Source organism: Rana temporaria, chromosome 10 (assembly GCF_905171775.1).
Source record: "Rana temporaria chromosome 10, aRanTem1.1, whole genome shotgun sequence".
Lineage (NCBI taxonomy): Eukaryota > Metazoa > Chordata > Amphibia > Anura > Ranidae > Rana > Rana temporaria.
The window spans coordinates 112,187,970-112,201,009 of record NC_053498.1 but is presented as its reverse complement, the minus strand read 5'-3'; the positions used below and the strand labels follow the sequence as shown (position 1 = coordinate 112,201,009).

Here is a 13,040-nt window from a genome sequence, read left to right as displayed (position 1 = left end):
TCTAGCCCAGAGTAGCTATCGTGGGGGTGGGAATAGTGTGTCTATTAGGTGTAAAGACTCCAGTGATCTTTGTATGGATCTAGAAAATGCATTTGTCGTACTTACGATTTTGATTCTGTCTAGGTTTGAGTGTGCTTCCAGATTGAAATCACCTCCAACCAACACGTGTGTTGCCTTATATTTATCCAGCATCTGGAAAGAACTTTGAGAGGCAATCGGTGCATATGCATTTGCTATGAGGGAACCCTGAAATATAAGAAACCTACTCTCTGGGTCCTAATATATATTGTGAATATCAAACAGTACTGTATTTTTAATGAATATTGCCACCCCCTTGACTTAGACTCAAACATAGTAAAGTGGAATTGCCTATAGGACTTGTCAAAATACTTGGGATGATTATTGGAGGAAAAATGCATCTCCTAAAATAGTATGATGTCTGCCCCCAAGGTTATGTAATATCTAAAGGCCTTTTTCCATTTTGGGGAAGATTTAAAACCTCTTACATTGTGTGAGATGATACGTACACCCATGTTAAATTTGAGGGGTGTTTAGACAGGGGCCTATCTAAATGCCAATCAGTAAACTCAATTGACCACAAGCTGTTTCTCACTACGTCCAAGTCCAATCCAATTTTCACCACATAAAGAGCAAGATGGCATATATACACATTCCCTACAAGGGGATAATTAGAGTACAATCCCATGTTTGTCATCGTATTCAGCATATCTATGAGAAATCATACAGTAAGAATAAAAAACATAACCTTAGAGCATAATATAGTGAAATAACAAGGGGCCAGGGGGGTGAGACCCACCCTGCCAAAAAAGCAACCTTATGTGAACTATCCAGTCCAATACTCATCCAGTGCTTTATCTCCCACTTTTCAATTCTGTCTGTTAATGTGTACGAGGGAGAAGAGTGAAATAACAGCCCACTATTAACTGAACAAAGGGGGGAGAGTAGTAGTACGAAAAAGATGCTGTAAATAGTGGAGCTTCACAAACAGGCGAGAAGAGACTTAGCTAGGAGGATATCTGACTTGTTAGAGTCTGATTAGGTTCATGACTCAACCCTCCATCTTCGGGGGAACAAAATCAGGGTAATAAAGGAACTTCACCAGTCATCCTTATTCAAGTCTCTCTGTCTCTAGATCTTCGCCGATTTCGTCTATCGTGTTGAGGTGAAGGAGTGGCTAAGATTGGGGTCGGGTGAGGGGTAGATGGGAGCCTCAGGGTGGTGTGTGGTTCCAGTAGGTCCAACTTAATGAGCAAGTCCTTGCCCTCTGATAGATTAAACATTGTGTAAGTAGTGCCAAAAATGCAATTTAAAAAAAAAAATTAAAATAAAATATATGTATACTGTAATATATTCAACTTACGGTCAATTGCAAGATGCTTGCCAACTCACGCCATGGTGATTGGGCTGCAAAAGAATATGAAAAAACTCATGTAGCCAGGTATATGGTACCCCAAAAAAGGAAAATAAAAATCAATAATGAAAAAGGACAGGTTCCCCAATGGGGTTTTTAGGCAGCAAAAATTATTTAGTGTAGGAAATTACAAAGGCGTACCAATAGTTGTAAAAAAGTAGAAAGAATATTTTAATAAATATAGAAAATTGATTGTAAAACAATGAGCTCTGGTACAGTTTAACATTAAGAACACATACATATGGCGATATAGCATCAAAATTACATGACATTGATCAACATGATTGGCTGATCTTCAAGTCAAATTGTTCCTGACGCGTTTCGACCCCTACATATGGGTCTTCTTCGGAGGAAAAGGTATATGATGCAAACTATAACAGAAAATAAATATATAGTAATGAAATACATAATACATAGTACAATCTGAATAAAAATAGATTTTAGAGTGTATAGTTACCAAATTACAGATTGTGTTTCTCAATTCTATTTGGACCAGAGTAGGATTAGAATCCTGAGGATCCCTGATAGCTTGTCTCCATATGGGTGGTTTGTGCCCCCACAAAAGTCCTCAGAAGAAGACCCATATGTAGGGGTCGAAACGCGTCAGGAACAATTTGACTTGAAGATCAGCCAATCATGTTGATCAATGTCATGTAATTTTGATGCTATATCGCCATATGTATGTGTTCTCAATGTTAAACTGTACCAGAGCTCATTGTTTTACAATCAATTTTCTATATTTATTAAAATATTCTTTCTACTTTTTTACAACTATTGGTACGCCTTTGTAATTTCCTACACTAAATAATTTTTGCTGCCTAAAAACCCCATTGGGGAACCTGTCCTTTTTCATTATCAATTTAGGGGTGAGCAGCACTTTCCCCCATCTTTTTGTGTCCTTATCCTTATTCAATAAAAATCAATAGAGCCCACCAAGAGGTCCATTATTCTTCCCCCCAGGAGCTGTGAAGGGGCGGAGAGATGACAAAAAAGTGACATGCTCACAAACAGGAGTGATGACTCTTTAAAATGACTTGTGTGACTCTTTAAAAGTCTCATGGGCTAAATATTTTTTGTTGTGTGCATACTACTATGGGACTGAGACACTACCTCTACCCATTTCATATCACCTCTTTTTGTATGTCTATGATATACAATACCTTTTTTAGGTTGCTAAAGTGGTCACATAACCACTATCTCAGGCAAGAGCTGGAGTAAGGCTGAAGCAGATTATCACTTCCACTGATGCAATAACACAGCCCTAGACTGCTGGAGATGATTACGTGCTGAAACAAAAGCAAACTGCCAAGATCCAAAATTCAGAGGCTGACAGCGCTCTTCCTTCTCAGAGCCGTTGCCAGTCAAAGAGAGGGTGTATACCAGCTGGGCAGGATCACATGACATGGAAATGTGTTCTTCCACATCAGTCTATAGTCTTGAAGTTGATGACGCCATTGCTGCATTGCAAGCTGTTCCCAGCATTGCCACCATACTAAAGTAAATGCCATTGACCCTGTAAACCTGATAACAGATTTTACAGTAGCTGTAAAAAAGGCTAAAAAGGTTACGCTAAGGAAGTTTCAAGGTGCAACACTGGCTATATATAATTTTTTAGTTTTTGGGTTGCACACATTGAATTCTTTTTTAATCCTGTAAGAACACTTGGTCAGCACTGGACAGCTCGACAAGATGTTTTTTCTCAGTACTACTTCAATTTATCAAACGGCATTATACTTTTCTTTTTGTGTATTTTAATAATAGTTTATCTTCATAGATTTCTTAAAAGGGGTTGTAAAGGTAAAAACATGGTTCCCTAAATAGCTTCCTTTACCTTAGTGCAGTCCTCCTTCACTTACCTCATCCTTCGATTTTGCTTTTTAATTTCCCTAATTCTTCAGAGAAATCCTCACTTCCTGTTCTTCTGTCTGTAACTCACCACCGTAATGCAAGGCTTTCTCCCTGGTGTGGAGTGTCATGCTTGCCCCCTCCCCCCTCAAGCAGGAGAGTCAGGACGCCCACTAACACACAGCTCCTTTCTCTATCTGCAACGTAGAGAGCATCCTGACTTACACTCCACACCAGGGAGAAAGCCTTGCATTACTGTGTGGAGTTACAGATAGAAGAACAGGAAGTGAGGATTTCTCAGAAGAAATAAGGACATGTAAAAGCAAAATGGAAGGATGAGGTAAGTGAAGGAGGACTGCACTAAGGTAAAGGAAGCTATTTTTTTTTTTCTACCTTTACAACCCCTTTAAGGGATATTGTTGATAGATATTTCTGTCCCATTTGAAGGAGCAATCCAGTCTGCAGGAGGGCCACCATATCCCCTCTGACTATTAACCTGTACAAACCACGCTCTCAGTATCCATTAAGTTGTTGTCCATCAGTAGAGAATGATCTGCTCACTCCATGGGCCATAATCAGTGGGTAGGAGGATTGCCCCTAGTCCTCTTCAAAAGCCCCTGTCCTGGCTGCATCTGTCACAATTCATTTCAAGTTTATTCATGTATTTGTAAAATATACAATATGGCCCTTGTACTAAAAAGATTGGAGACCTCTGATCTACACCATGTGACAGGTCGACAACCCAGGAGCACAATTGGATGACAGTTGTCACCCAATCACAGGAAGTGTTTGAACAAGGACCTTTGTGATGGGATCATTATTATTTTAATGAAAGCTGATTGAAAATTACTTTTGTAATTTTAACCTCTTAAAGTACAAATTACATTTTAGTAATTGAGTTTCCTTGTACTTAAACACATGTGTTTTTTGCTGTTCCTCTTCTACTGTTCCCTTTATTTATTTCTTATTTTGTATCAGTTGTACCTGTATGTCCCATGGTATGTAAACTTCAAGGGAAGAGTCAGGTGTTGGATAATAAAAGACTGTAGTAATATATGTCATGGTGTAGATAATAACTTCCCCATAGCATTCAGTGCTTTGTTTAATAGTTAATGTGTAATCTTTATGAAATGAGTGTGCTAGTTGGCTATTAGTCCCACCCTTAATAATTTGCATCAGAACAGCTGGATATAAGGTAGATTCTTCCCAAGCCTGTATTTTCTCAGTGTTTGTGTGCTTGCTGACTACATAGGAATAAGCTCCCATTACCAATGGCACACACAGGAGTTACCAACCTTCTTTTGTTCCTGGCTCTGGTCATATCCACAATTTTGGGCATTAATTGCGCTGGAGATCCTCAATGTCAAATAATAAATACTGCTGGGAACAGCACCACAGCCTTTAATTTGACTGTCTCTCCTGAAAAACTTTCAAATAATACAAAGTACACCGGTAAGTTGACTTTTTTTATTTTATGTATATTATTATTATATGTTATATCTAACAATACATGGTACTTCATGATCAGGTTTGGTTACTCACTTGTATGCTTTAAAGGAGGTTCAGGCCATCCAAAACTGTTATGTAGGTGAATGTCTGTAAGTGGAGTAACCCTAACAAATCATTTTTTTGGGGGGGGATCGGGGGGGGGGGGGGTTCCTTGGCACTAAGGTCTGTGTCCTAACCTGGCCATATACCAGTAGAATCTTACTTCAATGTTCGTGCGGAAATCCTGAAATGGCGTTCAGAGGATTAGATTTTGCGATTATTAAAGCAGTTCATTTTGTTCAAACGCCCCAACAATTTTCACCCAGACTTCTTACTTTAGTGGAATCCCAAACGTATCAAACAGGTTTCTTTTGTGCCTAGAACGCGCACATTACAATATGTACAAATGTTCCCGATGTAAGCCACATTCACAGTTAGAAACAAAATCTCATCCAGCCCCTTTGAATTTTCTCATCACAGCAGTTGTAAAGGATCGTGATTTGACTCCACTAACCATTAGAAAATCGAAAAAATATGTTAAAAAAAATAATACTTTTAAAAAGATTCTAGTGATGTACGACATTGTATACTTTGCAGCATTACCCAGCTGCTGTAGACATTTGGATGGGTATTCTCCTTATCTGAGCAAATTTGAGAATGCAACAAGAGGAATAAGACTGACTGATGCCACGTACACACGATCGGTCAAACCGATGAGAACGATCTGATGGTCCATTTTCATCGGACCAAACCGATCGTGTGTGGGCCCCATCGGTTATTTATCCATAGGTTAAAAAAAAGCAATCTTGTTTTAAATTTAACCGATGGATACCTAACCGATAGAAAAAAAAAACGATCGTTAGTAAGCACAACCATCGGTTAAAAATCCACGCATGCTCAGAATCAAGTTGACGCATGCTTGGAAGCATGGAACTTCGTTTTTTTCAGCACGTCGTTGTGTTTTACGTCACCGCATTATGACACGATCAGTTTTTTAACCAATGGTGTGTAGGCACGACTGACCATCAGTCAGCTTCATCGGTTAACCGATGAAAACGGTCCATCAGACCATTCTCATCGGATGGACCGACCGTGTGTACGCGGCATAAGAGGGACTAAGGTTCACTATACATGTTACAATCTGATTGTATCTCTGTATAAACTACTATAGATTTAGCAAAAAAGGTCTTTCCTAATCTATCTAATGCATTTTTATCTAATTAAGCCTGCAGTTGAACTACATAGGTGTTGCTAACTCTAAAGGAGATTGTACAGTCAGATTGCAACGTGTGTGGCAAACTTAATCCTCATTGCAGGACTCCCTGAGTACTATGAGGGAGGGGTCTTTTTAGACTGCTAATATTTATCCAGGAATATCTGATTTGATGCTCTGATCATTAAATGAGTGTGATTCTATAAATGTAACGATATTAACAGCTGAACAAAAACCATTTTTTGTGATTGTAACTTTATCTACAATTTTTTTCAAGCATTAAACAGAACAATGGTCACACCATTATACTGCTGAAGTTTATCCATATATCTAATCAAAGCCCTATTATAGCTCTGTTTAACTACCTCATGTTATTGCCTTATGGTTCTTATAGTTCATAGTCCCAGGAGGGATTTTCCTGTTGAACAGTTGACCAGTTTTAGTTTGTGAAGTGATATTACTGTAGAACAGATGTAGTCCCAGGAGTGATAATACTGCAGAATGGTCATTGTTAGGGGCGGACTGACAACTCATGGGGCCCCCGGGCAATAGAAGATTATGGGGCCCCTGGGCTTACAGATGGCCACCACGCCAGGAGGCAGTGCAGAGGTGGGGCAGCTAAAATCTCGGGATTTTCACATCAAAAGCATGTCGGTTTCGGACATATCAGGGACAGATCTAAAAAAAACATAGATTTTTACATACTGTCCCTGGTTTTACTGAGCCTGGCAACCCTGATGGGGCCCCCTAGTGGCATGGCACTGCCCGAGTGACTCAATGGTCAGTCCGCCCCTGGTCATAGTTCTAGTATTGATACCATGGTTGAACAGTTGTGGTCCCATGAGTAATACTACTATAGAACTGTTGTAGTCCCAGGAGTGATGATACTGCAGAACGGTTCTAGTTCTAGTATTGATACTATGGTTGATCAGTTGTGGTTCCAGAAGTGATACTACTATAGAACTGTTGTAGTTCCAGGAATCATACTACTGTAGAACAGTTCTAGTTTTATTAGTGATACTGCTGATACTGTTGTAGTCCTACGAGTGATGTTACTACAGAACAGTTCTAGTTCCAGGAGTGATACTACTGTAAAGCAGTTCAAGTCCCAGGAGTGTGACTACTATAAAACAGTTCTAGTCCCAGTAATGATTTTACTGTAGAACAGTTCTAGTTCTAGGAGTAATACTACTATAGAACAGATGTATTCCCTGGAGTCCTACTTCTGTGGAACAGTTGTAGTTTAAGGAGTAATACTCATTTTGAACAGTTGTAGTCCCAGGAGTGATACTGAGTGAGTGAGTGAGAAATTTATATAGCGCAACACATGCGAACTGAATCGCCTCTGGGCGCTTGGTATCCATTCCCTGGGCCCTCAGAAGAGATGGGTTTTGATCTTTCTCCTGAAGGCCAAGTGGTTAACCTCCAACCGGATGCTGGTTGGTAGAGCGTTCCATAATCTGGGTCCTTGGACCGCAAATCTTCGTTCTCCTTCGGACTTGTATCTGGTTTTGGGTATCTGGAGTAGATTTTGATTGGTGGATCGCAGAACGCGATTGGTGTTGTGAGCTTTTAGTTTTTGGCATAGATATTGGGGGGCATTTCCCAGAATACACTTATGCGTTAGACAGAGTGCCTTGAAAGTGATTCTGTCTTTTACTGGCAACCAATGAAGGGATCTCAACGAAGGTGAGATTGATTCCCATGTTTTTTCCCAGTCACAAGTCGAGCGGCCATATTTTGAACGACTTGCAGACGAGTGATTTGGTACTTTGGGAGTCCAAGATAGAGGGCATTTGCATAGTCAAGTCTGGAGTTGATAATTGTTCCCACCACGACTGCTATGTCTTCTTTTGGGATAAAGGGAGTGAGTCTGTGTAGTAGGCGCAGTAGATGGTGAGATCCCCTGACTACTGACCCTATTTGTGCATCCATTGTCATGTAAGTGTCAAAGATGACTTGACTTTGGTGCTAGGGGTGATGGTTTGACCCAGAATGGGCGAGGGGGTCCAAGTTGTTGCAGGATGAATCTTTAGATTGGCTAGAAACAGGAGAAGTTCTGTTTTAGAGCCGTTGAGTTTGAGATAACTCTTTGTCATCCAATTTTCTATTAAAGAAAGGCATTTCTCTAGTTCGAGATAATGATCCTTTTTGTTGCAGATGCGAAAATACAGCTGTGTGTCGTCTGCATAAGAGTGGTAAAGTAACTTCTGGTTACTGATGATTTCAAAAAGAGGGTGGAGGTAGATATTGAACAGAACAGGCGACAGAGGAGATCCCTGGGGGACTCCGCATGGCACCGTGCGTTTTTCAGGAGTGAAAGGGCTCAATTTCACTATTTGTGACCGTTTTTTTGACTGTAAAATGGTTCTAGCCCCAGGAGTGTGACTGCTGTGGAACAGTTGTAGTCCCAGGAGTGATACTACTGTAGAATGGTTCTAGTCCTAGGAATGTAAATGTTGTAGAACAGTTCTAGCCCCAGGAGTGATATTACTGTTGAACAGTTGTAGTCCCAGGAGTGATATTACTGTTATATAGCTGTAGCCCCAAGAGACAAACTACAGGTCAGTTGTAGCTCCAGGAGTGATGCTATTGTTAAAAAGTTGTATTATCAGGTGTGATACTACTGTATGACAGTTGTAGTCCCAGGAATCATACTACTGTAGAACAGTTATAGTCTCAGGAGTAATACTACTTTTGAACAGCTGTAGTCCCCGGAGTGATACTATTGTAGAACAGTTCTAGTCCTAGGTGTGATACTACTTCAGAACAGTTGTAGCATCAGGATTGATACTGTTGGCCCATCCGGCAAACACTCATATTTGAGGGACGCTCAGCGGGATGTTCGGTTGGTGACGTCACAAGGGGGCGGTGCCACTGGATGATGTCACCAGGTGGCCCCACCCCTTATCAAGGGCTCAAAATGTCAAGTCCTGAGCTACTAGCCAACCCTCAAGGGGTACTGCCCTCAAGTTGCCCCACGCAACCCCGACCCTGCATCACCCCTAATTCCCCTCTATTCACGCCCTCATACATTATGTCATGAAATTACACTTAAATTTTTTAGACAAAATTAAGTTATAAAAATAAATATTAACAACAACTGTATCCATGCCTAACAATTCAGCCTGTCTGTGTTAACCAATGCAGCCTGTGCCCACCAATGCAGTCTGTGCCCACCATGCAGCCTCTGCCCACCAATGCGGCCTGTGCCCACCATACAGCCTCTGCCCACCATGCAGCCTGTGTCCACCATGCAGCCTCTGCCCACCATGCAGCCTGTGTCCACCATGCAGCCTATCTGTGCAGGGGAGGAGAGGAACAGGAGAGCCGCCCCGGATGATCAAAGCGCAGGTAACACAGCGATAACAGCTTTCATTTAAATTGTTGTGTTCCCGCCGCTCAACGTCACATACAGCCCTGTCCCCTGGCCAGGGAACTTTGAGTGACAGATCGCCTGTCCCAGGATTGGACGAGTGATCTATCTATCAAAGTCCTGGGACCAGGAGGAGGGGCTGTATGTGACAGCGAGCAGCAGGGAACACAGCAATGTGAAATGAAAGCTGGGCGGCCCTCCTTTCTCTTACCCTCTGCATGTGCTGGGAGACGGAGACTCTCATTCAACTGGTGCTCGCCCCCCCATTCCCAGGCAGCCAATAGCTAGCCAGCCCTCAAAATCCACTTGCAAAATGCATGCAGGCGAGTGGATTTTTTGAGGGCTGCCTCATCTATTTCAGAGCTGTCAAACGGCTGAGCAGGTATTTGTCAGTCAGCCTTCACGGGCAGAGCATTTGTTTTTTTCCAGCTCCAGTGGTGCGGCGGATGTCATGATTGACAATGGGTCTACAACAGGGGACATTTTTTTTAATATTTATTAAGGATTATTTTTGGGTGAATGAGTACCCCATACTCATTCACATAGGGAGGGCCCCCACCCCCCACCCTAAAGCACCCCCCCCCCATATTGAGGACATGTGGCCTAAGATTTTTCAGGAGGCGGCGCTCGCTCATCCCCCTCTTTCCTGACTTGTCGTGCTGCATGCTCGGATAAGGGTCTAGTGTGGATATTGGGGGGGACATTTTATTTTTAAATTTTGGTGTGGGGGTCCCCTTAAAACCAATAACAGACCCAAATGGCCTTGTATGGATTGGGGGGGACCCCCAGATGTTTTATTTTTTTCAACATTTGTGTATTGCTGGTAATTTAAATGTCATTTTTTTTCTTTATATATATCAGTTTTGTTGCAGCAGTTTCATTACATGATACAGATGTGCCACTTTACAGACAGACTAAGGGGTCCCCCCAGGCACTATATTTAGAGGAATTTTTATTGTTTCACTTATTATTAAAATCACTGGACCTGTAAAAACATTTTATTTTTTTTGCATTGATACATGTCCCCCAGGACAGTACCCACCAGGCCCTTATACCCCTTTGTTGGCCAATAACTTTCATATAAGCCTTCACAATGGGCACTTTAGATTTTTCAAGTTCGAGTCCTATATACTTTAAAAGGGTTTGCGTCTTGGGTCCTAACTTTTGTGAGAGAGTTCTGTTGTTAATCAAACCAGGGGGGGGGGGGTGTTCGACTTAACTCTACTTTTCACTGGGCACAAAAATATTTCAGTCACAGTGGCACACTACTGTACACAGGGGTCAAGTCCTGAGGAAAAAAGTGTGGGAACTCCCACCCAAGATCCACTCCCCCACCAAAAAAATATAAATTATACACTCATATGCATAATTACTAAACCGCATGTTTCTAAACTTTCTTTCTAAATCCTGCAAAAACTTACGGCAGACCTCCGCAATGTCTCCTGGGAACAATGACAAAAGCTCCCAGGAGACATTTTGGCATTGAGGAAGTGACGGAATACCCGCACACTACCCGATGAATCCATCTACAGGAAGCGGCCAGTAACATAAAGGATTACTAAGGTTCGCCTGCCCCTGACAGTGACTCGAGCTGGGCATCGCCGCTTAGTCAAGGATTGGCTCGGGCGGCTCGGCTGCTCTCGGCTGCTTCAGTCCTGCAAAGGGAACTGCGTTCCTGCTGTGAAAAAAGTGCAGGGACTCCGTTCCCACGCGTTCCCGCAGGACTTGAGCCCTGAATGTACAGATGAGAAGCTGCCTATATATTTCCCATATGTTATATTGTAGGAAAAATTCTATTTTTTACGTATGCTTTATTGCCTTTATACTGTTTACCATATTTGTATTGATCAAAAAGTGACCATGTTTTTTCAGTTTAGTGATGTTTTTTTATGGAGGATCATATGTGTTATAAAAGTTGTCAGTTTTATACAATGCTAAATTGATTTATATGTTTTGCTGTATATAAATGTATAACTTCAGTACTTCCTGACATTTATTTCATATGAGATAATAATCCCTTTAAGCAAACAAGTCATATAATTACTTTGGGAAGAAGGAATACTGTATTTAATTTCCTCTACTATTTAAATATTCAAAATAAGCTTGAGCTTCCTGCAGGACCATCTAGACAGTTTCAAGGGGTTGTAAAGGTAAAACATGTTTTTCCTAAATAGCTTCCTTTACCCTAGTGCAATCCTCCTTCACTTACCTCGTCCTTTGATTTTGCTTTTAAATGTCCTTATTTCTTCTGAGAAATCCTCACTTCCTGTTCTTCTGTGTGTAACTACACACAGTAATGCGAGGCTTTCTCCCTGGTGTGGAGAAAGCCTCTTGAGGGGGCGAGCAGGAGTGTCAGTTTCCTGGTTCTCTGATGTACAGAACCAGAGAGCCAATAGAGGACAGGGAAGGTTTTGCAAAACGAAACTGGATTGGTGCTGAGGGGTTTTAGACACACCTCCTTGATTAGTCACCACAGTGATAAATCTCCCAGTACTGTGGTGATCAGGAAACAGACAACCAGGAAGTGTCCAGAACAGAGAGAAATTACAGCAACATCAAAGCAAAAATGAACAATGAGGACATAAAACCAGGACTGCAGTAAGGTAAAGGAAGCTATTTAGCTAAAAAAAAAAATTCCTTTAGTGACCCTTTAAGGGACCCCTATACATAAGATAGTAACCAAGGATATGATGGTTCTTTAGAACTAATATAGCATAACCTTGCATGTTCACACCAGCCGAGTATGCATGTGCATGTATGTGTATGTCCTTTCAAAGATCGCTGATGCAAGCCAAAGACAATTCTTAATATTTTTTGGATAGAATGGTGGTGAAATTGAAACCTTGTCAGGTTTGCATTATTATCTGCACCCCCACTAGGGTGATTCCGTCTCTATTTAATCTGCAGAGCTTTTGCAATGGGAATAAAAGCAAGAGAAAATCCCCAAATTTCAAATGTCACCAGAATAGCAATCATAGGGATGCACACAGGGTGTGCCATGTGTGCCAGGACACACCCTAATCACCCTATGTGGAGCAGATTCCCCCTGTTTAGACCCCTGATATTGCACCAAAGCCCCCTAACAGAGCTCTTAAAAATATTGTAAAAAAATAATAACAAATAAAATAATAAAAAAAACTACAGACACTGTCTACAGCCCTTCTGACACCAACCTCTACCCTATACTGACACCGTCCACTGCTCTACGCATGCTGTCAGTATATATGAACATGCACACACACCAGGGGCATCGGGAGAGGGTAGCTAGGGGGGGCTGAAGCCCCGAATGTGACCCCGAAAAACCCAGAGTCTCATAATGGCAGGTCTCCATTGTTAGCCCCGAGCTAGCGGTGAGCGCTGGGACCGATCTGATCCCGAGCGCCACTGAATGTAGCCGAATGTGGCCGAGTGCGGCCGAGTGTGGCAGAGTCCTGCCATATTACTGAGTGACATAGCAGGTCCTGCTTTCTGGAGCCTGCGTAACGCCTATGATGGATGTCCCACTGGTTCAATGCCGTGACCGTGGGCCGTGTGACGTCCATCATAGGTTCTGCAGACTCCAGAAGGCGGGAATTACAAATGCGGCCGAAGCGCAACATGCCCGCTCGGGCGGGCGGCTCTCCTCTCCTCCCCTCGTCGGCTCTCCTCAGGCTCTCCTCCAGGCTCCTCGGCTCTCCTCTCCTCCT

The 13,040-nt window shown here is 42.1% G+C and overlaps 1 protein-coding gene across 1 annotated transcript in view; it reads left to right on the top strand.

The window, feature by feature from the left end:
• The first annotated feature begins 4,471 nt into the window (after positions 1 to 4,471).
• Positions 4,472 to 13,040, top strand: part of LOC120915461 (placenta-expressed transcript 1 protein-like) — a 29,735-nt gene continuing 21,166 nt past the window's right edge. Inside the window, exon 1 of the mRNA XM_040325997.1 lies at positions 4,472 to 4,729. Coding sequence (XP_040181931.1) covers positions 4,549 to 4,729 — 181 coding nt within the window. The 5' untranslated portion in view covers positions 4,472 to 4,548. The remainder of the gene's footprint in view (positions 4,730 to 13,040) is intronic.